Source organism: Lepidochelys kempii, chromosome 6, assembly GCF_965140285.1.
Source record: "Lepidochelys kempii isolate rLepKem1 chromosome 6, rLepKem1.hap1, whole genome shotgun sequence".
Taxonomy (NCBI): Eukaryota; Metazoa; Chordata; order Testudines; family Cheloniidae; genus Lepidochelys; species Lepidochelys kempii.
The window spans coordinates 17279831-17305850 of record NC_136385.1 but is presented as its reverse complement, the minus strand read 5'-3'; the positions used below and the strand labels follow the sequence as shown (position 1 = coordinate 17305850).

General features: G+C 44.9%; 2 protein-coding genes and 1 long non-coding RNA gene across 4 annotated transcripts in view; 1 reads left to right on the top strand and 2 right to left on the bottom strand.

Moving 5' to 3' along the window:
* Nucleotides 1-1538: 1538 nt before the first annotated feature.
* LOC140913810 (uncharacterized) lies at nucleotides 1539-5499 on the bottom strand. The gene is made up of 3 exons (XR_012159664.1): nucleotides 5409-5499; nucleotides 2291-2478; nucleotides 1539-1730 (listed from the first exon to the last, which is right to left on the bottom strand). It is a non-coding gene; the product is annotated as an uncharacterized LOC140913810 (long non-coding RNA).
* A 725-nt stretch (nucleotides 5500-6224) lies between these two features.
* Nucleotides 6225-26020, top strand: part of LOC140912497 (inner centromere protein-like) — a 61478-nt gene continuing 41682 nt past the window's right edge. The window contains exons 1-2 of the mRNA XM_073346973.1: nucleotides 6225-6313; nucleotides 6783-6910. The gene's annotated coding sequence lies outside the window, so the exon portion shown is untranslated. The remainder of the gene's footprint in view (nucleotides 6314-6782; nucleotides 6911-26020) is intronic.
* INCENP (inner centromere protein) overlaps nucleotides 20589-26020 on the bottom strand; it is a 29778-nt gene continuing 24346 nt past the window's right edge. Inside the window, exons 15-18 of one of the 2 annotated variants that reach the window (XM_073346969.2) lie at nucleotides 25767-25878; nucleotides 25393-25491; nucleotides 23837-23996; nucleotides 20589-22985 (exon numbers count right to left, since the gene is read on the bottom strand). In XM_073346969.2, coding sequence (XP_073203070.1) covers nucleotides 22771-22985; nucleotides 23837-23996; nucleotides 25393-25491; nucleotides 25767-25878 — 586 coding nt within the window. In that variant the 3' untranslated portion in view covers nucleotides 20589-22770. The remainder of the gene's footprint in view (nucleotides 22986-23836; nucleotides 23997-25392; nucleotides 25492-25766; nucleotides 25879-26020) is intronic. The other variant, XM_073346970.2, reaches the window with a different exon arrangement.

The following is a 26020-nucleotide window of genomic DNA, read 5'->3' as shown; positions in this document are numbered from 1 at the left end:
TAGTCCAACCCCCTGCTCGAAGCAGGACCAATTCCCAGTTAAATCATCCCAGCCAGGGCTTTGTCAAGCCTGACCTTAAAAACCTCTAAGGAAGGAGATTCTACCACCTCCCTAGATAACGCATTCCAGTGTTTCACCACCCTCTTAGTGAAAAAGTTTTTCCTAATATCCAATCTAAACCTCCCCCACTGCAACTTGAGACCATTACTCCTCGTTCTGTCATCTGCTACCATTGAGAACAGTCTAGAGCCATCCTCTTTGGAACCCCCTTTCAGGTAGTTGAAAGCAGCTATCAAATCCCCCCTCACCCCTCAGTTTGGGGTGCAGGAGGGGGCTCGGGCAGCGACAAAAGCTTTACTGAAGTCAAGACCTGTCTTGAATGCTTCCCACCATCCACTAGGCTGGTTACCCCATCAAAGAAGGAAATTAGATTAGTTTGGTGTGATTTGTTCTTGGCAGGTCTATGTTGGCTATTAGTTATCCCCTTATTATCCTCTAGATATTTACAAACCGATTGTTTAATAATTTGTTCCAGGATCTTTCTGGGTATCAAAAGTTAGGCTACCTGGTCTATAGTTCCCCAGGTACTCATTTCCCCCCTTTTTAAAGATAGTTACTATGTTTGCCATTCTCCAGTACTCTGGGACCTCATCCATCTTCTGAGAGTTCTTGAAGATAATTGCTAATGTTCAGAGATTGCTTCACCTAGTTTCAAGATGTACAGAAACAGCAGGACAAATATGGATGCCAGCCAGTTCTAGGTTGAGTGTGTGCAGTATTCTTTTGTGAAATCTTTTGTCCCATTGCCATGATTCTCAGCTTTTCCCCCATTTTATTATGTTATGGGGACTATCCTCTGTTTAATTTGTGTGTGTGTGTGTGTGTGTGTGTGATTTGTGAAGTTTCATTTTTGAAATGGGAGAGAAGTTTGTGTGCAAAAAATCCACCAGTAGTGAGTATAGTGAGTAAATTGTGCTTGGAAACATGAAGGCCCTTTTAACCAGCCCCAGTGTTTGCTTTTATGAAAGTAATTAAACACTTTGGTGCATCTCTGCTGGAACTGTGGCTGCATCATTTCCAGGATACTGTCCGCAGGCATGTTCCAACCCTAGGGTTCAAAGTAACTATTTTGTATGATCTTTTTCAGGTTTAATGTATGTGGTTTAAAGGAAACTCTGAGGAACTTAGTAAATGTTGCCAGTTTGACATAGATTTGCCTCAGTTATTATCATAACAAAATCTGGCATTTTCCTTTCATACCTACTGTATGGTAGCGATACACGGACTTCTTCTTTGTAATATTGAATAATCAGTGTAAATGAATGATTTGTGCATTGATATAGCGGTTGTCATCCTGTGATCTCTAAGCAATTTACCATGTAACCTTAGTTATTTTTCAGTAATGTATCAATTATAAATTTCAATAGCTGATTAGATCCTTTTCCAAATCAAGCCCTCTGTCTCCTGCACTAATAAAACAGGACGTGAACAAAGACCTGAACTGCTTTTGGTTTATTGGAATAAAAAGTTTAAGTGAATCTAAAACATCATCTGTGGCTTATTTGTGCATTAGAAATTTAAAACTCTCTTGAGCAAAGAACCAGGAAGAAAAGAAAATAAGAGAGAGGGTATCAACAAGAAGCAATCAGCAGGTAGGATTATGATGAGTTCTTCATTGGTGCAGATCCCTGGAGTTATGGTTCCTCTTAACACTTTGCCAGGATATTTTTCTGAAACAGAGATTAACAACAGTGAATGGAGAGGGCTTGACTCTGCTAAGAAGATAATGCAGGTAAAGTGCCATACAACCAGCTAAATTGAATATTTTGGAGCATAAGAGCACGTTGACTGGCTGCACACTCACTTTTGTCATGGTAGTATTAAATCTGGGTGTTTTAAAACCATGAGATTTCATCTTTGTAACAGAAGGTTTTGACAAGCAAATTTGATTTTAAATATATCTAAGCAAAACTGAAAGGCATCTAAGCAATGACTTGTCATGATAAGCAAGACAGGAGCTATTTCTTACTCTAGAAAGAGCAGTAAAATCTCTTAAAGTGATTTTTTTCACCAGTGTAACCCTTTGGACCTGAATATGCTTCACAGTAGGGCCTGATACAAAACCCAGTGAAGTCAATGAGAGGCAACTGACTTCAGTTTGTTTTGGATTAGGCCCTTACATTGCTTTTACAGAGGGGTATTTATTTTGACTTCAGTGAAGTTATTCCTGATTTACACTGGTACCCTTTATTTAATTATAATAATAATAATAATTAATAAATGAAATTACCATCAATTCCCCTATGGCTTCTGAATGTTCCTGTGAAAGTTTAAGCACACTTTCCTTGAGCTCATAAGCAGCAGTCTTCATAACATCACTGGTTACAAAAGGAGCAATTGACTCCATGTATTTCGGACAAGAGCCAAAGAGGGACTTGTTAAGAATGTTAATGAGAACTGGACACGTATCAGCAGTAACTGGAATGCAAACATGAAATAGAGTTAAGCAGGATAATATCAAAATATTTTAAACTATTTATTGCTCAAATATTTAGTGCAATTTCTCTACTGTGTCTTAAAACTCATGGTGTTGATGCCATAGTGGAGGTTGTGATGGCTATTCCGTTCTAGATATCTGTGCTCTTGTGCTTATACCTCTATCACTGTGTTCGTAAGGCTAAAATTTTTCCTCGTTTTCGTTGAATGGGGAATACTTGTAGAATAAGGTACTCAATGAGAGTAAGGGTATTAGAATTTGTCCTGTTGTGGATGATTTCTTGCCTGGCAATTGTTAGAGGGCTTATTCCTTCACCCACTTACTTCCCTGGTCCTTCTCGCATGAACAGAGAGCAACAATACCCGAAGTCCAAAGGTGCAAACAATTTTGGGGGTGAACTTCCAGCAAGCATGATTCCAGTTTCCTTCCTTAGTGTCCCCCTTCCCAGCTCTGACACCACAGAGCCTTACACCTGTGTCCCTGTTCCCATTCCCCCCCGTAACAAAACATGATTCCAATTTCCCTGTTCCCATTTCCCTCCCCCTCCACTTCCTGATTGACTGCAGACTATATAATAAAACTTGAGTTCTGCTTAGCTATACCTTAACCAATCATTTTACTTAAATTTAACTAACCAATCCTAACATATTGTAACATGATTAGCCAATCAATTATATCCCACCACCTTAATTAGTTGACACCCAGCAAAATTAATTATCCAGCAGACAGAAACCATCACAGAATCAGACAGAGATTATACAGACAAACAATTGGGAAATGGGGACTATAGTGATAGAACAACACAGAAATGAGGAAAAAAGAAAAGGAGTACTAGTGGCACCTTAGAGACTAACCAATTTATTTGAGCATAAGCTTTCGTGAGCTACAGCTCACTTCATCGGATGCAACTCAGAAATGAGGATTTCACATCCCAGCTATTGATAAGTGAGTTCTTGCCAGATAGGATGCTATCAAACTAAGTTTCCTTTTATATCTTCTAGGCACTTCCCTTTCTCTGGAGGTGATAGGCATCAGGACAGGATTGTATTCCTAACAGCCCAATAGCACCTTCTTTCAATGTGACTAGTTTGGAATGTGAGGAGGTGACTGGTCGCTTCCCAGCTTATGGCTGCCTCTGCTGCTTCGCCAGAGGCCTTAGACTAAGCACAGGGCCTCAGACTGTCACAGTAAGAGAAGGCCGTTACACCGGCAGACAATGATTTTGATTCTTTTATACCTCTATAACTAGCTAAGTGATAAGAATACACCTAAATTCTTAAAGTACAGGCCTTTGCAGACAGGCCTGAATATCTATATCCTAACCGCGATAACTCCAAATCAGATTATATTTTGAAAATCAAACAGACCATGGAGGTATTTCTTTTCCTCAATAAGGCCAAGAGCCTTGGATATTTTTGAAGAAATTTGGTTGAGTACAGCACAGTGGGCATGTCTACTATATTACTGTTTTACGCAAGACATGGGTGTAGATGTCTCAAGGTACACAAGTGGGATATACACATTCAAATACCATAAAAATGGACATTACTTAAATGGTCAGCCTTTCCCCAGCCTCCCCACTTCTCGCGGAGGGGGAACAATGAAAAGATAGAATGACAATGAGTGAGCAGACAGACTGAAATGCAAATACAGAGAGAGAGACTGAAAAATGGAGATGAGATGGGGAATAAAAATTGTTCATAATTTCTTAGAATCAGTTAAACTATACTTAGGGCACCCACTCATCCCAACCAAACGTTTGAGAGCGTCTGCTCTCTCTAGGACCTGGGTTGGGGTCCTAGTACATAGTATAGGCTTTCTTCTACCAAATCACCCTGCCATTCAGTTTTTTAAAACTGAATCTCATTGGGAAAGTGGGGAAACCACCTTGGTTTTAGTTTGCAGAGCAAAATGTTTTGTATATTCAAACTAATTTTGTGAACCTCAAGAAACAAAACAAAGCAATGCATGAAAATCCCTTAACCTCTTAAATTCCCCCTAAGTTCACTGATCCCTATTTTAATCAAACTCTAATGAATAGCCCTTGCTAACCCAAATTCATAATATGTAAGGTAGTGTTACACGTTAGGCTACAATACCAAGTTGACACTAATGCCCATCTTTTTATCAACACTGCTTTGAATCCCATATATACTTAAGTCAGTGGACCTGATTCTGCTCCCTGTTTACCTGATGTAAATCAGGAGCAGCTCCAATGAAGTCAGTGGAGTTACATCAATCTAAAGCCAATGTTAGATCAGAATTATATCCTGCTGCTTCTTAATCAAAGGTGGTAGAACTTATGCACCGGTCAAAATGCAGGTGCATGTCAGATGGTCAGAATACAGGTGTAGGTAGATTAAATTGCACAGCTGTGTAGCTTCCACTATGTGACCTTCAGGGCCAGATTCCACCACTATCATTAGTGTTGAGTAGTAGCTTACTCCTTGAGTACCCTATTGATTTCATAGACTAAGGTGGCAGAATCTGGTCCTCAGTGAGTGCAAAATAAGTGGTTTCAGAGCAGCAGCCATGTTAGTCTGTATCCGTAAAAAGAAAAGAAGTACTTGTGGCACCTTAGAGACTAACAAATTTATTAGAGCATAAGCTTTCGTGAGCTACAGCTCTCTTCATCGGATGCAAAATAAGTGTAACTGACCTGAATTGTTTCTTTCCAGTCTAGAAACTGGAATGCATTTGCTGTGGGAACCTTATAAACTCCTTAATGTGAATTTCAAAGAGCTTGATGCTTGAGGCTTCAAGAATTTGAGGTTTCATATAAAGAGGGGCCAATTATGTAAGGCTCCATTGTGAAACCCCTACTCAAACTGGGGAGCACCTACTCATACAAATCATCCCATTGACTTCAGTCAGTAAATGTTCTACAGTCTGGCCTGTAAGTAATACTCACCAGAGTAGCAGCACAGTGTCAGGCTGATCAGCAGAAGAGCAACTGGCAGCTTCATGGTGAAGATGATGATTTATCGCGTATCACGCCTCAAACGGCAAGAGCCAATGAACTCGCTTAGGAGCTTTGCATGCAGAGATCCAATATATAAGCACAGCAGCGACACCTGTTCCTGCCAGCAGAGTCCGTGCCACACCACATGGCCTCATTAACACTGGAATCTATCCCATGTTTGCCAATGGAGTGGAAATAAGAAAAAAAATGTAAAAGTTACCCTTTTTCATTGTTCTCTTGGGAATGGAATGGTCTGAAGAGTTAAACGTCTCCAGTTCTTGTTATGTAAAGGTGCACTAGAGATCAAGAAAAGGGCAAGAAAGAGTCATATGTTACGTAAAGGACAGCATGTAAAGGACAGTTCTGATGGACGAGGTGACCCCACATAATTGGTCTCCTCCATCTGTAATTTCTACGAGTCTGCAGTATTTGTGTTTAATATTTGGTTTAATACAAATAAACATCCCCTTGAGTTACTTGTGCTGACCTCCCCTAACTTAGTCTGATGACAGAGCAAACAGCATGTGCAAACCGAATAGACTTTTACACTTTCAGAGAGACAGGTGGTCTCTTAAGATACCATCTGCCTAGATTCTCACTCTTGGATCTTAACTCCTTAGCAGGGGACCAGTGGAACTCCTACGGTTGTTAAAAAATGTTGGCCTCCTAAGCATAGCTGAAGCATGGTGAGCCGCTGCCCTCCACTCCCTAGAGGTATAAATGCTGCTCTGAACATTCCAAATAGTTCCTTCTTGTTGGTGGAGGAGTTCCCAGTTTGCTGTGCTTCTGCATTGCTCCAGCTCTTTCTACTTCTCTATCCTTTACATGATTTATGTATCCTTCCAGGCAGTTTGGTAGGTTGCATGACTTCTGATACCTTAGCCTCAGCAATCCTGTATATTTTTGTAGCACTTCAGTGCTTGTTTTGCCTGGTGCTCTGGATTCCACCCCAGAACACCCACTCCCACGCTTTCTTCTTCCTCTTAGAGCACTGCTTCCTTCTCTGCATTTTTGGTACGTGCCTCAGTCTCTCTTGGTGCTTGTACACTTTTACGATTGAGTTGCTAGTTGCCTTTCTATTTTCCTCACCAGGATTTGACTTCCAACTTGTAAAGGATACCTTTTTGTCTCTAACCACCTGTTTTACTCTGTTTAGCCACATTGGCATTTGTTTGGTCCTCTTACTGTTGGTTTTTGTTTTTTTTAATTTGGGGTATACATTTATTTTGAAACTCTATTATGGTGTTTATAGATAGTTTTCAGGCATTTAATCCTTGTGACTTGCTACAATGAGTTTTCTGTTTGTTTGGGTTTTTTTTACAGATTAGACCACTCATGTTCAGACTGGACTCACGACAGCCATGGAAGCAGATCTGTATCAGGAGAGGACAAATGCTGACAATCTCCGGTTGAAGTTCATGATGTTCTGATGGAGGTTTGAGCAGTTACTGGTAAGCTGGATCTGTGACTCTCCTGGCTGTTCAAATCGAGTGGATAGGTATTGTCAGCTGTTGACAATGCCTGCCTCAAGAAGAGTATGCTTCTAGCAACCCTCAAACAAGCCTTTGCTAGCCCCTTGCTCAAAAGGTGCATCTTGGGCTTGACACAAAGAGTGACTTGGTTGTGTTGGCAGATGGTGGTGGATAAAGACCAGGTGTCAGCCACCAGCTGCATTTGATACTCTTGATCATGAGGTGTTGGCTGTCATGTGGCCCCTGGAAGGATTAAATGGAGCTGTGTTAATGTAGCTCTGTTCTTCTTTTCTTGGAGAGTCATGTTGAGTAGTTGTTGGCAATTGCTCTGCTTTCCCAAGGGCCCTTAGATATGGGATGCTGCAGGCAGTCATTCTGTTTCCTATCTTATTTAATATGTAAATGGAGCTGTTAGGCTGGTTAATGACAAGGCATGGGCTTCAGTCTATATGGAGTATGCTGATGACACTCGGCTTTATGTGTCTCTTTAATCTGACCAGGACAGTGCAGTTAAGCTCCTTAGCAAATGTCTGGTTGAGATTTGGGCATGGAAAGGGGCAGGGTGACCAAGACTTAATCCAGATGAGTGTGAGGTGATAGTGGGAAAATGGGGGAAGCAGCTGAAGGACGAGGCAGAGGTAACACTGTCCCCATTGACTGTGGGTGTTCGTCCTCCACTGATCACCTGAGTTCACCGTTTTGAGGTGGTGTTAGATCCCCATGGACATATTAAAGCAATGCCCAGGAATATGTATTTTCATCTACATCTGGCCAGCAGGCTGTGACCTTTTCTCTCTTCTTTCTATTGTTGTGCAAGCCTTTCTCACCCCAAGAAAAGACTAAACTTGCATGAGTTTTCAACCTGGGGGTTGCAAACCCTGAGAAGTTCGCAAACAGCTTACAGAAGACCATGACCACCTTCTCTTTCTTTATGGCATAACTCAAACTTGGGGGAAAAAAATAATGATACCCACCCATGGTCCTCCCCCAGGCCAGGCTCCACCCACTTGAGGTGCCAAAAATAGATTAAAGGCTTTATGAATCATGCAATATCACAAATATCGTATGTCACATTTCACATCACAATACTGCCCTTGCAGTGAAAAAGCTTCCATTGCCACCGGGAGAAGTGTTAATGACAGGCCCATGAGCTCTGTCTGAAAACTAAGCACCACCCTTCTCTACAGTAGCTCATGCTCACAGCTAACTCAGACAAATTCTGCTGCGCTTTCTCTCATTCAGCATGGTCTTACTCCACAAATAGTTCTATTTAAATCAGTACTCAGCATAAGGTGGCAGAATCTGGTCCTTGGTGAGGAAAAGACATGCAAGAGTGTGTTACTATGTCCACATCAAAGACAGTAAAATGTGAGATTTTCCTCTCTGCTTGTCTGAGAATGTGGTATACTTGATCGCTGAGCTTCCATACACATAAAACTTAGCTGTGGTAGAGAATTTCCTTCCTGAATGGAACTGTGTGACTCAGTAGGCCAACAAGCCTCTGGATGCCATTATCCTCCATAGTGCAGTATATGGCTGCAGGGATAGACAGGTGTTTCTGTTAATTTCCACCTCCTTGATGGTATTGGATGATGGGAGGACTATTTCCCTTCTCCTTTAAACCACATGTAAGATAAGTTGTCTTTTCCCATCTCATGATAAATCTTTCTTAGCGGTAAGGCTCTGGGTGGAGTCATGTCCATACTTGTTCCGATGCTTCATGCTAGCAACCTATTAGCAGAAGATTGCAAAGCAGGACTGGCTCCATCCTCAGTCTCCTCTTCTCTTGCAGCTCAAGCTCACCTGGGCTGCATTACAGCCATCCTGCGGGTGTAGAAGCAAGCTCAGTGTTTGGTCTGGATCACGTGGAGGGCCTTCAGCCTATGTACAATGAAAACAAACTACACAGCATAGATCTTCACCCTTGTGGTACCAGTGAGCCCACAGAGCTGAGGGCCTCCTTTGGGGAGAACTCCCTGATGCTGAGGAATACAATAGGGACACAGAACATGATTTAGTTCTTGTTCACATAGGTCAAATGGAACAAAGGTGTGCTCCTCAGTCCCCAAACACAGCATGACAGGTTTTTTGTTTGACTTGGATTCAGAACTGTTGGGACAGATCTTCTCTTGTCTACATAGTGTAAATCTGAAGTAACTTCATTAAAGACAGTGGCGTTCTCTGGTCTTGCATTGGTTTAGCAGAGCAGCATTTAGCCTACTGGAGTACTGGCTGTGTTTTTGGCCCTTTCCCTGCATGGTGCTAGCTTCTGAGTGATCTTTGCAGGTTTGGGGAGCACCATGGTGACACTGCTGAACCAAATTACTCCAGAGTTCCCAACAAAGGGGTAATATAGTCCTTCTTCAGTATGAGATTGTGCCAAAGTTACTTCAGTCCTGTGTTTTGGGGTATGATTCTTCTCTCATTTACATTGCTGTACATTCAGCTAAGTGCAATGGAGTTGATTCTGATTTACACTGGGTTACGTGAGAGGAGAATCAGGCCCTTTGCATTTTTTCTTGCTCTTTTTTTCTAGCTGGTTTATAGAGTTTACAGATGTCAGCAGCCTGTTACAGAGACAGGCCTGAGCAACTGTTTGGATCTGGATCCAGATTTGAATGTCTCCAGAGTTCCAGTGAGCTCTGGTGTTCTGGCTCAGGCTCATCTCTACCTTACAGCACTTGATAACTTACACCAATTGATAAATAAGAGGAAAGGATAGAATGTGTGACACTGACGAAGTGTGCTGCAGCAGCTGGAAAGGTACAGCGCTTGGCAGAGTTAATGTAGCTACAAAGGCCTGCCAGACCCTGCATTGAGCACAGGGTTACTGTTACAGATACAAATACCTGTGAAACACTTCATACATTATTCACTCCTGCTCTTTCTTGGCCTCCTTGGGAGCTTTAATCACACTCTATCAAGCTGCCAATGAGGTACGTGTTGGGTTGAACAATCTCAGTATAAAGTTGTTTGTTTTTCTCTGCTTGTCTCACAAAATCTGAATAACACCCTTTCCATGGGCCTGATCCAAAGCCTACTGAGTGTAAATCTTTCTATAAACTTCAGTGGGCTTTGGATCCGGTCTCAAGTCCTTGCTGCCTGGTTTAACGCTGATCAGAGTACGTAGAAAAGTCTCTCTGTCACAAATCAACTTTAGGATTCATTCATAGAATCATAGAATCATAGAATCATAGAATATCAGGGTTGGAAGGGACCTCAGGACATCATCTAGTCCAACCCCCTGCTCAAAGCAGGACCAATCCCCAATTAAATCATCCCATCCAGGGCTTTGTCAAGCCTGACCTTAGAAACTTCTAAGGAAGGAGATTCCACCACCTCCCTAGGTAACCCATTCCAGTGTTTCACCACCCTCCTAGTGAAAAAGTTTTTCCTAATATCCAACCTAAACCTCCCCCACTGCAACTTGAGACCATTACTCCTTGTCCTGTCATCTTCTACCACTGAGAATAGTCTAGAACCAACCTCTTTGGAACCACCTTTCAGGTAGTTGAAAGCAGCTATCAAATCCCCCCTCATTCTTCTCTTCTGCAGACTAAACAATCCCAGTTCCCTCAGCCTCTCCTCATAAGTCATGTGTTCCAGATCCCTAATAATTTTTGTTGCCCTCCGCTGGACTCTCTCCAATTTCATCCACATCCTGTAGTGTGGGGCCCAAAACTGGACACAGTACTCCAGATGAGGCCTCATCAATGTCGAATAGAGGGGGACAATCACGTCCCTCGATCTGCTTGCTATGCCCCTACTTATACATCCCAAAATGCCATTGGCCTTCTTGGCAACAAGGGCACACTGTTGACTCATATCCAGCTTCTCATCCACTGTCACCCCTAGGTCCTTTTCCGCAGAACTGCTGCCTAGCCATTCGGTCCCTAGTCTGTAGCGGTGCATTGGATTCTTCCGTCCTAAGTGCAGGACTCTGCACTTATCCTTGTTGAACCTCATCAGATTTCTTTTGGCCCAATCCTCCAATCTGTCTAGGTCCCTCTGTATCCTATCCCTACCTGCCACCGTATCTACCACTCCTCCTAGTTTAGTATCATCCGCAAATTTGCTGAGAGTGCAATCCACACCATCCTCCAGATCATTTACGAAGATATTGAACAAAACTGGCCCCAGGACCGACCCTTGGGGCACTCCACTTGATACCGGCTGCCAACTAGACATGGAACCATTGATCGCTACCCGTTGAGCCCGACAATCTAGCCAACTTTCTAACCACCTTATAGTGCATTCATCCAGCCCATACTTCTTTAACTTGCTGACAAGAATACTGTGGGAGATCGTGTCAAAAGCTTTGCTAAAGTCAAGAAACAATACATCCACTGCTTTCCCTTCATCCACAGAACCAGTAATCTCATCATAGAAGGCGATTAGATTAGTCAGGCATGACCTTCCCTTGGTGAATCCATGCTGACTGTTCCTGATCACTTTCCTCTCGTGTAAGTGCTTCAGGATTGATTCCTTGAGGACCTGCTCCATGATTTTTCCAGGGACTGAGGTGAGGCTGACTGGCCTGTAGTTCCCAGGATCCTCCTTCTTCCCTTTTTTAAAGATTGGCACTACATTAGCCTTTTTCCAGTCATCCGGGACTTCCCCCGTTCGCCACGAGTTTTCAGAGATAATGGCCAATGGCTGTGCAATCACATCCGCCAACTCCTTTAGCACTCTCGGATGCAACGCATCCGGCCCCATGGACTTGTGCACGTCCAGCTTTTCTAAATAGTCCCTAACCACCTCTATCTCCACAGAGGGCTGGCCTGCAAAAGAAAATCAAACATGGATTCTCCCCTCACTGAGTCCCTGTGCTGGGATGACAGAAAGGTACAATTCAGTACGTGAATGGGAATAGCCTGTGGCTGAATTTGCTTTGGATAAAACCCCAGAAGAAGTGAAAAATAAATGACACAAAACGTACAGGTTTCAGAGTAACAGCCGTGTTAGTCTGTATTCGCAAAAAGAAAAGGAGGACTTGTGGCACCTTAGAGACTAACCAATTTATTAGAGCATAAGCTTTCGTGAGCTACAGCTCACTTCATCGGATGCATATCGTGGAAACTGCAGCAGACTTTATATATACACAGAGAATATGGAACAATACCTCCTCCCACCCCACTGTCCTGCTGGTAATAGCTTATCTAAAGTGATCATCAGGTGGGCCATTTCCAGCACAAAACGTACAGCAAGGGAAATGTTTTAGAGACTGGAGGAAAACTGCTACCATAGAATGTGATAAAAATGTCTAACCCAAATCATTCAGGTTGTTTTAGGGCAAAGGGTGGAAAAGCCATTCAGAAAATACAAGAAAAGTCTGATTGAGGGCCTGATCCAAAGCCTGCTGAAGTCATTGGGAGTTTTTCCATTGACTTCAGTGGGGTTTGGATCCGGCTCTTAGCAAGTGCCTAACTCTGTCTTGCAAGAAACAGCTCAGGCACCTAGGCTGCTTCACTCCAGGAGAGGGATTCCTGGCTGTGGATTGCAACTAGAGAGCGTCGCCTCCCTGCAGCCCAACGCAGACACCTAACTCTGTAAGAAGAGCATGGCTCAGCACACCCCCCTGTCATCAGCATCTCCCATTGGCTAGCTTAGGCAGGGATCCATCTAGCCTTCTGCCGCTTATGGATCCTATTCTTAGGCACCTGTCTCTCCCCATTCATTGAACAGGGAGCCAGGTCACCTAACTCAGGCTTTGTGGAACCGTTCATTCTTCCAGTGAATTTCTAGGTGCCTAAAAGTTAGCCATTGCGATGCTCAGCATCGCAACACCTACGTTTCTTTGTGGACCCCGGCCAGAGAGACCTGCTCCTCTGTGAGGTTCTGTCGCAAGCTGTCTGGCCCTTTCAGGGCAGTCGGGCTCAGCCTTGCCTGTGATTTAGCAGTTCACCACCACCAGATCCAGGGACTGAATTATAACTGGTGATCCCTGCTGTAAAAGTGTCAGAGAGTCTGAATGGGGGAGAAAAGAAGTTGGAGGAGATGACCCAGGAAGCGAAAAGGGCCTGGTGAAGGCAGCCTAAAGAAGGCCTACAGGGAGCAGGATAGGCTGCTGTGGGGGCTCTGAAGTAGGGCCTGTTGGAAGCAGGGAGGTGCCTTGGAGAAGCTGCTGGAGTTCTCAGGGCATGGGAAGCAGTTGGGGAAACCTGCAGGGAAGAAGGGCCTCAAGTGAAAAAGCCCTGGGAGGCAGGACTCTGCTTAAAGAAGCAAAGAAGAACTCTGCAGGGCCCAGAAGGAGGGGTGAAGAGCAGATCTGAGATGACAGAATCAGGACCCAAGGATCTTTTATACAATTTCATGTCTTTTGACAAGTTGGAATTCCTCAGGGAACAAAAGGTCAATAGGATGACTTTGAAGGAGGTCCATCACCGGTACTTAGCTATACGAATTAACATAAGGCAATTTGCTTGTTCCTCCACCAGTCACAGTATATTTCAAGGAGAGATGAATACTGAGATATCCCGTGTTTACAATTAATTTAAATGCTAGGATGTTCTTTTGATCTCTGAACTATCAGAATACAGCATAGACAGGGACTGTTGATTACATTGTCGACTCTACGCATACCTATGTAAATACACACAAAACCACAAACATTATCTCCCCACACGTCTTTTGAGGGTTATTTATTTTGCAGGATTTTTTAACCCTTTCTGGCCATGCGTCACCTCTGGGAAAACCAGGGCAGGTGGCAACCCTAAGTGTTGCCTGGATCCTGCAGTTAGGCTGACCAGATAGCAAGTGTCAAACATCGGGACAGGAGGTGGGGGGTAATAGTTACCTATGTGAGAAAAAGACCCAAAAATCGGGACTGTCCCTATAAAATCGGGACATCTGGTCACCCTACCTGCAGTACTCACTCCCCAGCAACAAGAAAGAAGTCCTATGGCCACAGAGCGCTATTTCAGAAGTAGCCTCCAGGGAGCAGCTCTGCAACCACACCACAGTCTGGGTGGGAGGATTCCTTCACTTGACCTCAAGTATCTGCCCAGTGTCCGGCCCAGATCCTAGGTGGGCACAAATCTGAGAATTTGGCCCTGTGGAGCCAATTCTGTTCTTACTGAAATCAATGAGATTTGCCATTGACTTAACTGAGAAAAGGATCACTCCCTTTGAGCCTACTGGGCAGTTTATCTGTGCTGGTGATGAAGCCTGGATGAAGAATCCTGTTCTATAACTCAGATTTTGCTTATTTTTTCTGCTTTTATCTGATAAATATGTAACAATCACGTCCCTTCCATGTCCTGACGGTTTCAGTTCATCAAGGAACAGCTCAAACTGTAGGGTCTGGTCATGGAGTACAAAAAATAGTTCTCCTTCATAAAATAATTTCAGAAACATTTCCATTAAAAAACCGTCAGACTTATATTTGCGTTCCCCAGGACTGCATGCTACAAAAGTGCAATGGAATAATTAAATGCAATAGCCCCTCACTGAAGATGTCATGGCTAAAAAAAATCCCTGTCATATCCGTGAGTTACAAAGAAGAATAAGAGTTGAAAAAATTTAACCTGGAGGCAAATAGATATCTAGGGGTGGGGAAAAAAGCTCCAGAAATGCAGTGTGCTCTCTTGGCAAGAGGTACCAGGATTTGGTTTGGCAGGCTGCTTGTGGAGTTCTTCCTTTATGTGTTGTTCTAAGAGCTGGTGTTTTGTGTGACCCAAACAATCGTTTGGGTCACACAAAACAAACGTTTCCCAAACAAACAAACAAACAAACAAACGTTTCCCACACGTTTGGGAAACCCTAACTACTTCCATTGTCTGAGAAGATTTTCTGATTTCCAACAGATAATAAAGGAACACAAATCCATTAATAAAATTCAGACTAGAATTGTGTTAGTCAATCCACAACACAGAATTCAAATTGTCTTGATCTCAGTTCTCTATTCCTATACAAGCTCACAGTAGTCAGTGGGGCCAAATGCCTGAAACTGAGAAAAGAATTTGGCCTGCAGTCTAGAATTCCCTTGGATTCACTTGGTATAGAATTCAGAAATCTGGCTTGTATTCCTTGTTTAATCCAAACTCCTGTGGAAGTATGTGGTCATTACCACTGGGCAAATAAAGTAGGAATTGGCCCTCAGTCTAAAAAATTTCAGCCCCTTTGTTAAGATCCTGGGATTTGTGCCATATCTAAAGATAGCAATGATATGAAAAATCAGTGTACCCCACAGCAGATGCTTTTACATGCCTATATTCCCTGATTCATTTCTAGACCTGGCCTGACTTTCATTTAGCAGACATAACAACATTGTCCCAGCTGAGTTAAATTACTTCTGTCTTTTACCGTATTTGATGATTCACCAATTGGAATTTTGTGGATTTTGAAGCTTCCACAGCATCTTGTTCTGTGGCAATCAATCAGAACTATGCAGTACAAACATTCAAATTAACATCAAGTTGACTGAGCCCCTGTTAAAAAGAAATACTGTGTAGTTGGATTTTTTTTATTTACCTTCTTATCTTTAAGGCTTTAGGGTTCACATGGGGAGGGGGTGACACACACACCCCTATCCCCCCCATGGGGAGAGGTTACACACACACTCCAAGTGTGTTATCCAGCTGTACAGCACAGTTTTGCACTTCTCTTACCCTGCGGTCTGTGCTGTCGGTGGCCAGCAGCAGCTTGCGGGTGTTAGCTGCCTTTTGACACTGTGCGGGCAGGAAGGGACAAGCTGCTTCCATCCATGGGGGAGACGAGGAGAGATGAGCTCTGCAAAGACATGGGCCGTGTCATCCTCGCCCCCACACACTCCTCCCTGGTAGCTGGAAGCAGCTCCCGTCCCTTCCCTCCCACACAGCGCCAAAAGGCTGCTGCTGGCCACATTCTGGTGTGAACCCTGGCAGAAATTTGGGGAAGTGGGGCGTGTGACCCTGTCTCCCCCGCCCCCAACACACACGTGTTACCTGGCGCCATGTCTTCCCGAGGCACCAGGAAAGGCAGGTCCATCCCCAGGGGCCCAGCCAGGCATGGAGGGTGGAGAGCACTGGGTGGGGAGGTTCAGGTCGGTCAGACACCTCCCGCCCCCATGTGAGAGAGGGGTATGGGAGTGTGTGTGTGTAACCTCTCCCTGTGGGGGGGGATGGGGTGTGTGTGTCACCCCTCCCCATGTGAATCCTAAAGCCTTAACGGTAAGAAGATAAATAAAAAAAAATCCAACTACACAGTATTTCTTTTTAACAGGGGCTCAGTCAACTTGATGTTAATTTGAATGTTTGTACTGCATAATTCTGATTGATTGCCATTGAACTTGCTTGAATACAAGTAATTTTACCAGGTGTCCCATATTCAGCGTAGGGAAATGCTGAGAGGGGGTGAATTCACCATCCCCAGCGCCAGATAGGAAGACTGAGGGTTTGAAAGCTGCCGATCTCACTCCACATGGGAGCCGCCCAACTGGTCGTATCCCAGGGACATTGAGTGGATCACTGTAGCAGGTGAGGGACCCGACTCAGTGTCTCTGCTCAGTGTCTCAGCCCCACACCCAGCCAGACCGTCATGGTGGTCTCTGGGCAGATGAGACACTCCTTGGGGTGTCACTTAACCTGCCTGTGCCTCCATTTCCCCTTGTATAAATGGGGGATAATCATCCCTCCTGCACCTTATGTCTGGTTAGATAGTCAGGGCTTGGCTTTCGGGTGGGGGCTTTTTCTCACCATGTCTGTGCAGCACCCAGCACCTCTTATGCCCAGCCCTCTCCCAATCTAACCACTAGACCCCACCTCCTTCCCAGAGCCAGGGATAGAACCCAGAAGTCCTGGCTCCCAGGCTGTAGGGCCCCATTAAGTGGATAGACGGGTACAGGGGGGGGTGCTCTGGATTTTAGGCAGTTTTGGGCATAGCTCCCGGTAATCTCTGGGATCTCGCAGGGGCCCCATCTCTGGGACCATGTGGTGAGGACAGGGCGCAGTGACTGTGCCAGGGTCTGTCTCACAGCCTGTCTCCTTTTCACTGCGGACACCACTACCCCAAACCCTCCTCTCCCTGAGTCCCAGTTGGGGTGTTGCCCTGGGGGGAGCCATGACCATCCAGTGTTCGGGACCATACCGGAATGTGAGGTTCCTTCTGTACAAAGATGGAAACCCCAGCGTGTTGGGGACCTGGCTGAGTTTCCCATCCACAATGTGAGCCGGAGAGACACAGGGAGCAACACCTCCCCATCCCCACCATGACTCATCCCCACTTTCTATCCCTAGTCCTTCTGTGCAGTTCTGGAAAGTCAGACTTACTAATGTTTGGGAAGTGGGGTGCCTGGAAGGCTGGCATCCTCACTAGGGCTGAGCTAAAGCTGTGTGTGTGTTTTCTGTCTAGAAGGTATGTCCTGTCAAATACCTTAGCTTTTAATTTCCTTGCTTTTCTGCTAGGAATGTTGTGTATAGTGCAACCTGAACTGACCCACACAGCGCAGTGGTTGTGGATTCATGTCTCAGCGTTTCTAGGTTCAAAAAGGATCTTCGCCCAGCTGTTGTTACTTTCACAAAAAACAAGATCTTTGTGAAGCCCCCCAGATGGCAGAGGAGCTCGTCTTTCAGGGCTGGGCACTTTCACAAAGATACTGTTCTTCATGAGAGCAGACACTGTTTTGTCAAAGGCCTTCCTCTATGATGTAACACAAACGCTGCCCTTATGGAAGAACCTGTTCCCCTTCCCCAGGTGCTCCAGCAGGCACCTGTGACATTGTTCTGCTCTCATAAAGACTAGAAGACATTTGTGCACAAGGTAACTATTCTTAAGGTGTATGAACGTCCATGAAGGGGAAGAGACGCTAGGCAATCATATTCTGTCTTCTCTAGGTTGGACAGCTGCACTCTCACAGGGGCTTCTATCAGAAACTTATCACTTGCTTTTAGTATAAACCACTCCCTGGAAGAGCGGCACCTACAGTTTAACAACCTGCCCTTTCCTTTAGTTACTCATTATAAAGAGCTGAAAGGTCACAGGGGTAATCTAAAGATAAGGATGTAAAAGTCATGGTCTGATCCATTTGAGGACTGTGGGATGGCTATTCATTTAAGCAAATGCCGTTCTTAACATTTAGTGTCATGACTAACGGGCAGAGTGAATAAAATTGTTGACTTTATTTAAATCCATGTTTAGGAAAAATATATTTATAGTGAAATTTTAAACCATGCCAGCCTATGTTAAGGCCTAAACTGATTACTTAATTAAAACTGTTTGATGTACTGCTTGAATACTTCTTTGTTAGTGTTCTTCAATTAGCAGCCTGAGGGCCAGATCTATCTGGTCCATGAGAGCCTTCTGTTTGGCCCTCAGCTGTTGCATCCTGCTCCCTGGAGGGGCCTTGCTACCTGGCTCCAGGTCTGCTGGGGACCTCTGCTGCTTCCAGCTGCAGTGTCCCCATGTTGACTCTCCTCTGAACAACCCCCTTCCCTCTCTGCAGCTAGGGAGCAAAAGGGACCAGCTGGAGCCAGATACCTGGGCTGCCCTTATAATAGAGCCCCTAGCAGGGAGGGAACCAGCTGATGTCCAGCAGGCCCTCAGAGGCACCTCCAGCCTGTGTGCTCCCCTGCCAGGCAGCCCCATTCCCTCTTCGGCTGCAGAGCCTCCTGAGCCCGCTGCAGCTGGCCCTGGCAGCAGGGTGCAGCATGCAGAGATGCTGCAGCTGGGTCTGGTGGGGGGCACAGGAGTCAGAGCTGAGTAGCAGGACCATCCACATGCAAAGTCCCCAGCTGGGTGCAGGTGGGGATGGGCTCTGGAGAGAGTTGCCCCTTCTCCCCTCCCAGCTCCCCTCACTCAAGCAGTGCAAAGGCGGCTCCTGGCTCCTGTAGCGGCTCCCTCTCTCCACCCTTGGGACCAAAAATCTCAATTACCCATCTGAGCAGGGGGAGTACACTGCTCATTGGGATAATCAGGATTTTCCATTAATTGAAATTTGGATAAATAGGCTATTACCATCATGCCCTGTACAAAATGTGCCCAATTGAACTAGGAGTCTGTGTGCCATTCAGAAATCAACCAACATTGCATCTTTGATACACATTGTGACATGCCCTTGGCGTTATCTGGACCGGTGATCTGCTAGATCACTCCAATCTTACTTAACTTGACTCTAGGAGCCAGCCTTACCTTGCTTTGCTGTGAGAACCCCCACCCCTGGGCTGTTCATGCACAGCCTCTGGCATGTCAGCTACTCCTTGGATTGTGCAATCGAATGACTAGCCCATATCTCCGGTCCCAGACACAAGCCTAGGAACCTCCATCTTGCAGCGTCCAGTTCTGCTCACTGGACGCCAGTCTCCTTTGTTCCTGTGAGGCTGGGCTGGGTTTGTCTCATACATGCCCTGATGAGGTGTGAACTGCCCCTCTGCTTCTGGAGAGTTTTTGCCTGGGCTTGCTTTAAGCCACAAGGACACATTTTCAGCCTCATAACTATATACATGAAATTACAACCTATAACATTACTGTAACAACGATTATTCTAACACTACCATAACAACAATGCTCAGTGCATCATGAGCCTTCCAAAGACACCCAACATGACAAACTTTGCATTAGGTACCACACAATCCTATTATAAGGATGAACATGGGGGTGCTCGGTGTTCCCCTGGGGTACAGAACGTCACAGAGTGAAAGCAGTGAAGTGATTGCAAAGTTGGAGTTTTCAGGCTGCAGGTTGCAGAAAAGGAGAGGGAGCACCAGAGATTATTGCAATTGAAAGAACTGGAGCTAAGGGAAAGAGAGAGAGAGAAGAGAGAGGCACAGCCAGGGAGGAGGCTGCCCACAGAAGGGCTATGGAGGCAGAAGCAGCACATAGAAGGGCAATAGAAGAGAAAGAGCAGGAAGAAAGAGGACACTGGACTACACAACAACAAAGGATCTGTTGGACTCTCAAGGGAGTCACCCCCATTCCTTTGGTCAGTTTGGGACTGCGATGAGGTAATGCTCACCTGACTCGGAACTGGGGGGGAGAAGGGGTAAAGTCAAGATAGAAGAAAGAAAGGGAGAGATGATTGCCATGCTCTTGCTCTCTCTTCCACCTCCATCTACAGACACCACCACCAAGCAACTGAAGCACTGATCAAAGGGGAGAGCCTGGCTGAAGAGCAACCAGGGGAACATTACATACTCATTTTCCTGGTTTCCTGTTCTTACTTCCCTTTCCTGAAATAACAAACAGAAAATAACAAAACTGTGACCTCCTCCTGACTGTTCTTAGTCATTGCACGACTCACTTAAAGTCACAAATAATAGTGCTTAAAGTGTAAACTCCACTTGGAGTAACAAGCTACACATACACCCTGCTTGCTGTGCCACTGTGACGTTCCCCTGGTGTTGTTATCTGGACCGGTGATCTGCTAGGCCACTCCAATCCTTGACTCTGGGAGCCAGCCTTACCCAGCTCTGTTGTGAGAACCCCCACTCCTGGGCTGTTCACACACAGCCTCTGGCATGTAAGCTGCTGCCAGCTACTCGCAACCGAATTACACTAGCCAATATCTCCAGTCCAGACACAATCCTAGGAACCTCAGTCTTGTAGTGTCCAGTTATGCCCGCTGGACACTGCAAGCTTATATGAGTTCATCACTTTAACAAAGTGATATGTACCAGGCTTGTTATCCTAAGGGGAGTCTCTGACACGCTTCAAACCAAACGCACTGCTTCAGGTAGAATAAACAGATTTATTAACTACGAAGATAGATTTTAAGTGATAAGTCAAAGCATAAGTCAGATTTAGTCAAATGAAATAAAAGCAAAACGCATTCTAAGCTGATCTTAACACTTTTGGTGCCCGTACAAACTTAGATGCTTCTAACAGGCTGGCTGGCTGCTCTTCAGCCAGGCTCTCCCCTTTGATCAGCGCTTCAGTTGCTTGGTGGAGATGTCTGTAGATGGAGGTAGAAGAGAGAGGAAGAGCATGGCAAACGTCTCTCCCTTTTATCATGTTCTTTCTTTCCTCTTGGCTTTGCCCCAGCCATTCATAGTCAGGTGAGCATTACCTCATTGCAGTCCCAAACTGACCAAAGGAAGGGGGGTGACTCACTTGAGAGTCCAACAGATCCTTTGTTGTTGCCTAGGTCAGTGTCCTTTGTTCCTGTGAGGCTGGGTTGGGTTTGTTCCATACATGCCCTGATGAGGTGTGAATTGCCCCTCTGCTCTTGGAGAGTTTTTGCCTGGGCTTGCTTTAAGCCATCAGGACACATTTTCAGCCTCATAACTATATACATGAAATTATAACCTATAACATTACTATAACAACGATTACTATAACATTACCATAACAACAATGCTCAGTACATCATGAGCCTTCCAAAGACACCCAACATGACAAACTTTGCATTACATACCAGACAATCATATTATGAGGATGAACATGGGGTGTTCACACGAAGTACAGAAAGTCACACATATGCCATAGGATGCCAATCCCTGCCAGTTAAGTGAAGAATTAACATACTTGCTCAAGAGAGCAAACACCTGAAGAGCCCTGCGGTGCACCAAGATTTGGACATTGCCTTATCCAGCCCCACCCCCCATATAACTGAATACCACTGCAGTACATGTTTGCAGCCAAAGTTTTAAAGTCAAACCGCTCAACTACTGGAATTCACTAGCTAATCATGTGGAACCAGTTTTAGGTGTTAAACCAGCTTTTGTCAGCAATAGCGTCTTCTGTGAGTGTAGAGAACTAAAAGTATTAATAAATCAATTTTAAAATGCAAAATGTTTTGATAAACTTTTGTGTGTTCATCCAGCATATCTAATGTAGTTTTGTTAAATGAATAAACGGTTTTAAAATTCCAGGTGCCATCTAAATGCAGTGCAAAATAAGTCATGATTAAAAAAGTAGTAAATAAATGCATAATTCATCACTTCAACATAAAATTAAGAATCTGAATATGTGTAGATATATAGTGTATCTTCCTGGTCTGTGAACATGTACTACCTAATTATACTACTCAATGTGCATCAGCCTCTCTTTACTAAAGATTAAGGCATATCAGTGCAAAACTCAAACCACCATGCCTGCAGGGTAGTCTGTCAAACTTGCTTTTCATGGGGGAAAAGTTTTTGGTAAGGAGCTATGCTTCCACTAAGAAAAGTGTCTAGCTCTTTAGGTTATTAAACTGGTGAATGTAAATTAGGTTTGTACACTACAGTATTTTTTTTTCCTGAAACACTGAAGAGGATCCTGGGATGTGGGAGTCACAGGTTAATAACTTCTGTTCTAGCCTATGACGAGGTGTGGAATTAGTTTTAGACACATTTATCGACTGCACAAAGCTGTGTTCATTTTCAGTTCCTGTCTTGTGGACCTTGTCTGTTGTCATCAGTTCATTCTGCTTAGAACTCTTTCAGGCTCTACTGTGAAATCTTGCATTTGGTTTAAAAAAAAGTGAATGTTTTATTAAAATTACAGTAGTCCTATGTTGAAGTATTTCTATAGAAGAGGGCCTGCTGGAAAGTGTGGAAGAGAATTAGCCTAACGCATATACCCGCATCTTTGCGAAATTCTATAAGGACAGAGCTAAATCAGTGGTGTTTCCTGCAGCTTAGTTAAGGATACACCTTGATCTCTCCAGTGACTGAACATCCAGTGAGTCAAAGGTGTGCAAAAGAGGCTAGTGTGCACCAGAGGGAATATCCCCTGTAGGTTTGGGTCTCTCCCCCATGTCCCCACTAGAGAAAATTCAACAAAAATCCCATGTGTGACAAACATGAAAAGCCCCAGTAACATCTGACCTTTATTAATCTACAAACATTAAGAGATTTACAGAGATTGGATATTATAAAATCCTTTTTCTTCCGTAGACAAAGACTAAAACCCCACTACTCCATAGGAGACACATTCCTCCATCCTCAGTATTTTTTCAGGCTGTAGGGCAGGCCTAGCACAGCTTTGGCACCTGGAAAAGGTGGGGAATTCCAGACAGCAGAGCTGGTGCGCTTAAAGTATCGCGGCTTGTTCTTGTAGAAAATGTTCTCCAGTTTAGGGCTTATGATGGCCCCAAAGAGTGTGGTGACATCAGGAGGGTTATAGTACTGGTGGATGACAGCTTGACTAAGCTGAGTCCCTGGAGAAGTAAGAGTGAACAGTTTATTAGACTGATTGAACTGGCCTTTAATTCCTTCAATGAAACTTAGGTGTGTTCAGACTGCTCTAGAAGCTGTACATCCCCATCCCCCTATTGCCTCCAAGGCTGTAGATCCCTGGAGAGGAGCACCTTCGCCATGGCCCACTAGGAAATCAGAACCCTGGCATGGACTTAGGGAGCACAGAGGGTGAATGTGCTAAGCATTGAACTGTGCTTATCAAAAGGATCTGCAGTAAATTGGGGAAGGTGGAGAGGAGACTTTGCCTCTCCCTCAGCAGAACCCTACCCCTTCTCCTCAGAGAAAATTAAGGTTTCTATCTATTTAGTCCTGCTCCCAAAGGGGGGTTAATAAGGTAACAGTGAGATAACAGAAGTGCAAGAACAGCACCCAGCATGGAGCTCAGCTGTAGCACTCAGCCTTAGAAAGCAGCACGCAGAGGGAACGGTGGCCTGGACACTGGTATTACCCCTACAAAGGAGCACAGGGTCTTTAACAACAGTCACCGGCAAGCAGGTTTTGGCCCAAAATGTAGGTTTCAAAAACTTACATTAAAATTCATCCTTTCGCTATGTGTTACTACCACCATAGCCAAGGCTGCTAGTTCAAAGGAAGTGATTTGTTATCTTGATGCTGTCCCAGAGAGGCTCAGTACATCTTGGTATAACATTCCATCGGCACAGCTCCAGGCTGGCATCTTTAACCGCACAATACCTCATCTCCCTATGCCATGGGCAGAGAAAGCTACCACCAAGTCTCATCAACAGTCCAAGGGACCCAGCAGGGGTTTCTGAATGGTCAGGGATAGATTTCACAGGGAGCTGGCACATACCATTGGCCCAGGCAGGGATGGGCTTGCGGGGCTGGCTCTCGTCGTCCGTAGAGTCGTCGCTGTTCAGATCCATCCCGTAATTATTGGGATTGATGGTGGGGGGTTTAGGCCCTTTTGGGCCTTGCGGGGTCATTTGATAGGAGTTACAGACAGGGGAATTCTAGAAACAGAAAGTCGATAAGCAACCTTACACTGTAAGAGCAGCACCACACTGAGCCCCAGGCACCCCTAACAGTGCATTTTGGGTGGTAGCTCAGTGATGTGTATTGAACTCATAACACCCTAAAGTGGGAGTGTTGGTACAAACAAGGTTTCATACTCCCCTCTCTAACTTAACTAAGCATCAGATTGGTCAGACAGACACACTAGCTTTCACAGATGGCTGCAGCAATTCTACACAGTAAATGGGGTTTAAATCACAGATGACTCCTCTGCTCTCAAAGTTGGGGGGGATTTTAGGGTGCAGACTATCTAAACTCAATATTCATTCTTCTCCCCCCAAAGCCTAAAGTTGAAGTCTTGTTTGATTATCTTTAACACTACACATACTTCATCACAAGCACATATGCCACATTTGTAGAACAGGATTTATATAATCCTGTAAAGACAGTTACTGGAATGTTGACCGGGACAACTTAAACTGGGGAAGGTGTCGCTAAAATGAAGGAGCCTTCATTTAACCTTGAAAAAAAAAAGGTACTAACCCAGAGACAAACATTCTTGTCAATCCTTTCCTAGGATGAGGATTAAAAGCTCCTGTTTTAGTCAAAATTCTTACCCCAAGCAACTGTGAAAAGAGCATTTATTCCTGATTTAAAGCCTCAAACTTGATTAACTTTTGTGCATTTAAAGTTTGTTTAAAAAGAGCCCCACTCCAGACAAAAATATCAAGTGTGTACATCATGTGCTCATTCTAATGTTTCAGCCACAATCATTCCCCTCCAGGATCAGCCCAGGAGGGAAGCACTTTAGGAAAGTTCAGCAACTGAAGAGAGTTTTCAGTAGCAGTTTCTGGGCCACATAGTTGCAGATGCTACACTATAGGACAGACCCCCAGCACCATCCTGTGGCTATTTCTCTTATTTAAAGCTTCACCCTCATTTGATGACATTCCTGCTCTCTGTGAGGCTCAGTCTCCTTCAAATGGAAGGATTCAGGGAAGAGTGAGAACATCAAGAGACTCCTCCCTCTCCACGTGCACTATGGGGCTGCCTGCTGAAGGTCAATGACAAACACTGATTTTTTCCTTGTAAGGCCTTTTCATTGAGAACCCCAAAGCCTTTTACAGAGGTGAGAAGGTGCTCGGGTACCATAGTCATGAGCATAGTCCACAGATCTAGCTCATCCCCATGTTAATGATGGGGAAAGAGAGATTAAATGACTTGCTCAAGGTCACATAGCAAGTCAGCGCTGGCATCAGGAACAGAAGCCAGATCCCCTGCTGTAACCACGACCAGCACCACCCCCCTAATGAAAACAAATGGAGACAGCAGGACAGCCTCATTTCTCCCTGAGTGCTGTGCTCAGGCTTGCATCTCACTGATGTTCCCCCTCACCTCCACGTCCACAGTTACATTCAGATGGTTACTGGCAGCAGCTGTGGCTTTCTTCTCTTGCTCCTGGCGTTCCAGCTCTGCTAGACGCTGCTCCTCCTGCTAAAGCAGAAATCACCAATGTGAAAGTAGTAAGATTTTAGGAGTAACCAACCCCCCACCCCCCATGGCATGGGTGGGCTGCCACCTGCTACAGGGAACAAGCACCACTGCCTGCAATGGACAGGATAGCTAGGACTCTCCCAGCGGTTAAACTCTATGACAATTTATTCCAGGAGCACCACAGCTCACCTGAGGCTGGTGGTCAAGTTGCTGCTCTTGGAGACAGCCATTGTTATAATGGCTGATGCAGCCAGATACATGTTGAGTCTCCTTACCCGTTTCTTCTCTTTTTCTTCCATCTCCTTTTGGAGCCGCTCCTTTTCTCTAGCTGCCATTAGCTCCCTCTGCAGGCGAGCCGCCTTCTCCTTCTCTTGCCGCTCACGTTCTCTGGGAACCAATGTAAGACACCAGGTCACGCTCAGAAAGAAGAAGAGTGCAGACTGCATCTCCCCCATGATGCCTATTGCACTTCCTCCTTCACCCCAGTGTCCAGGGCCTTCACCAGCTGCCCAGTGCATACCTCCCACTA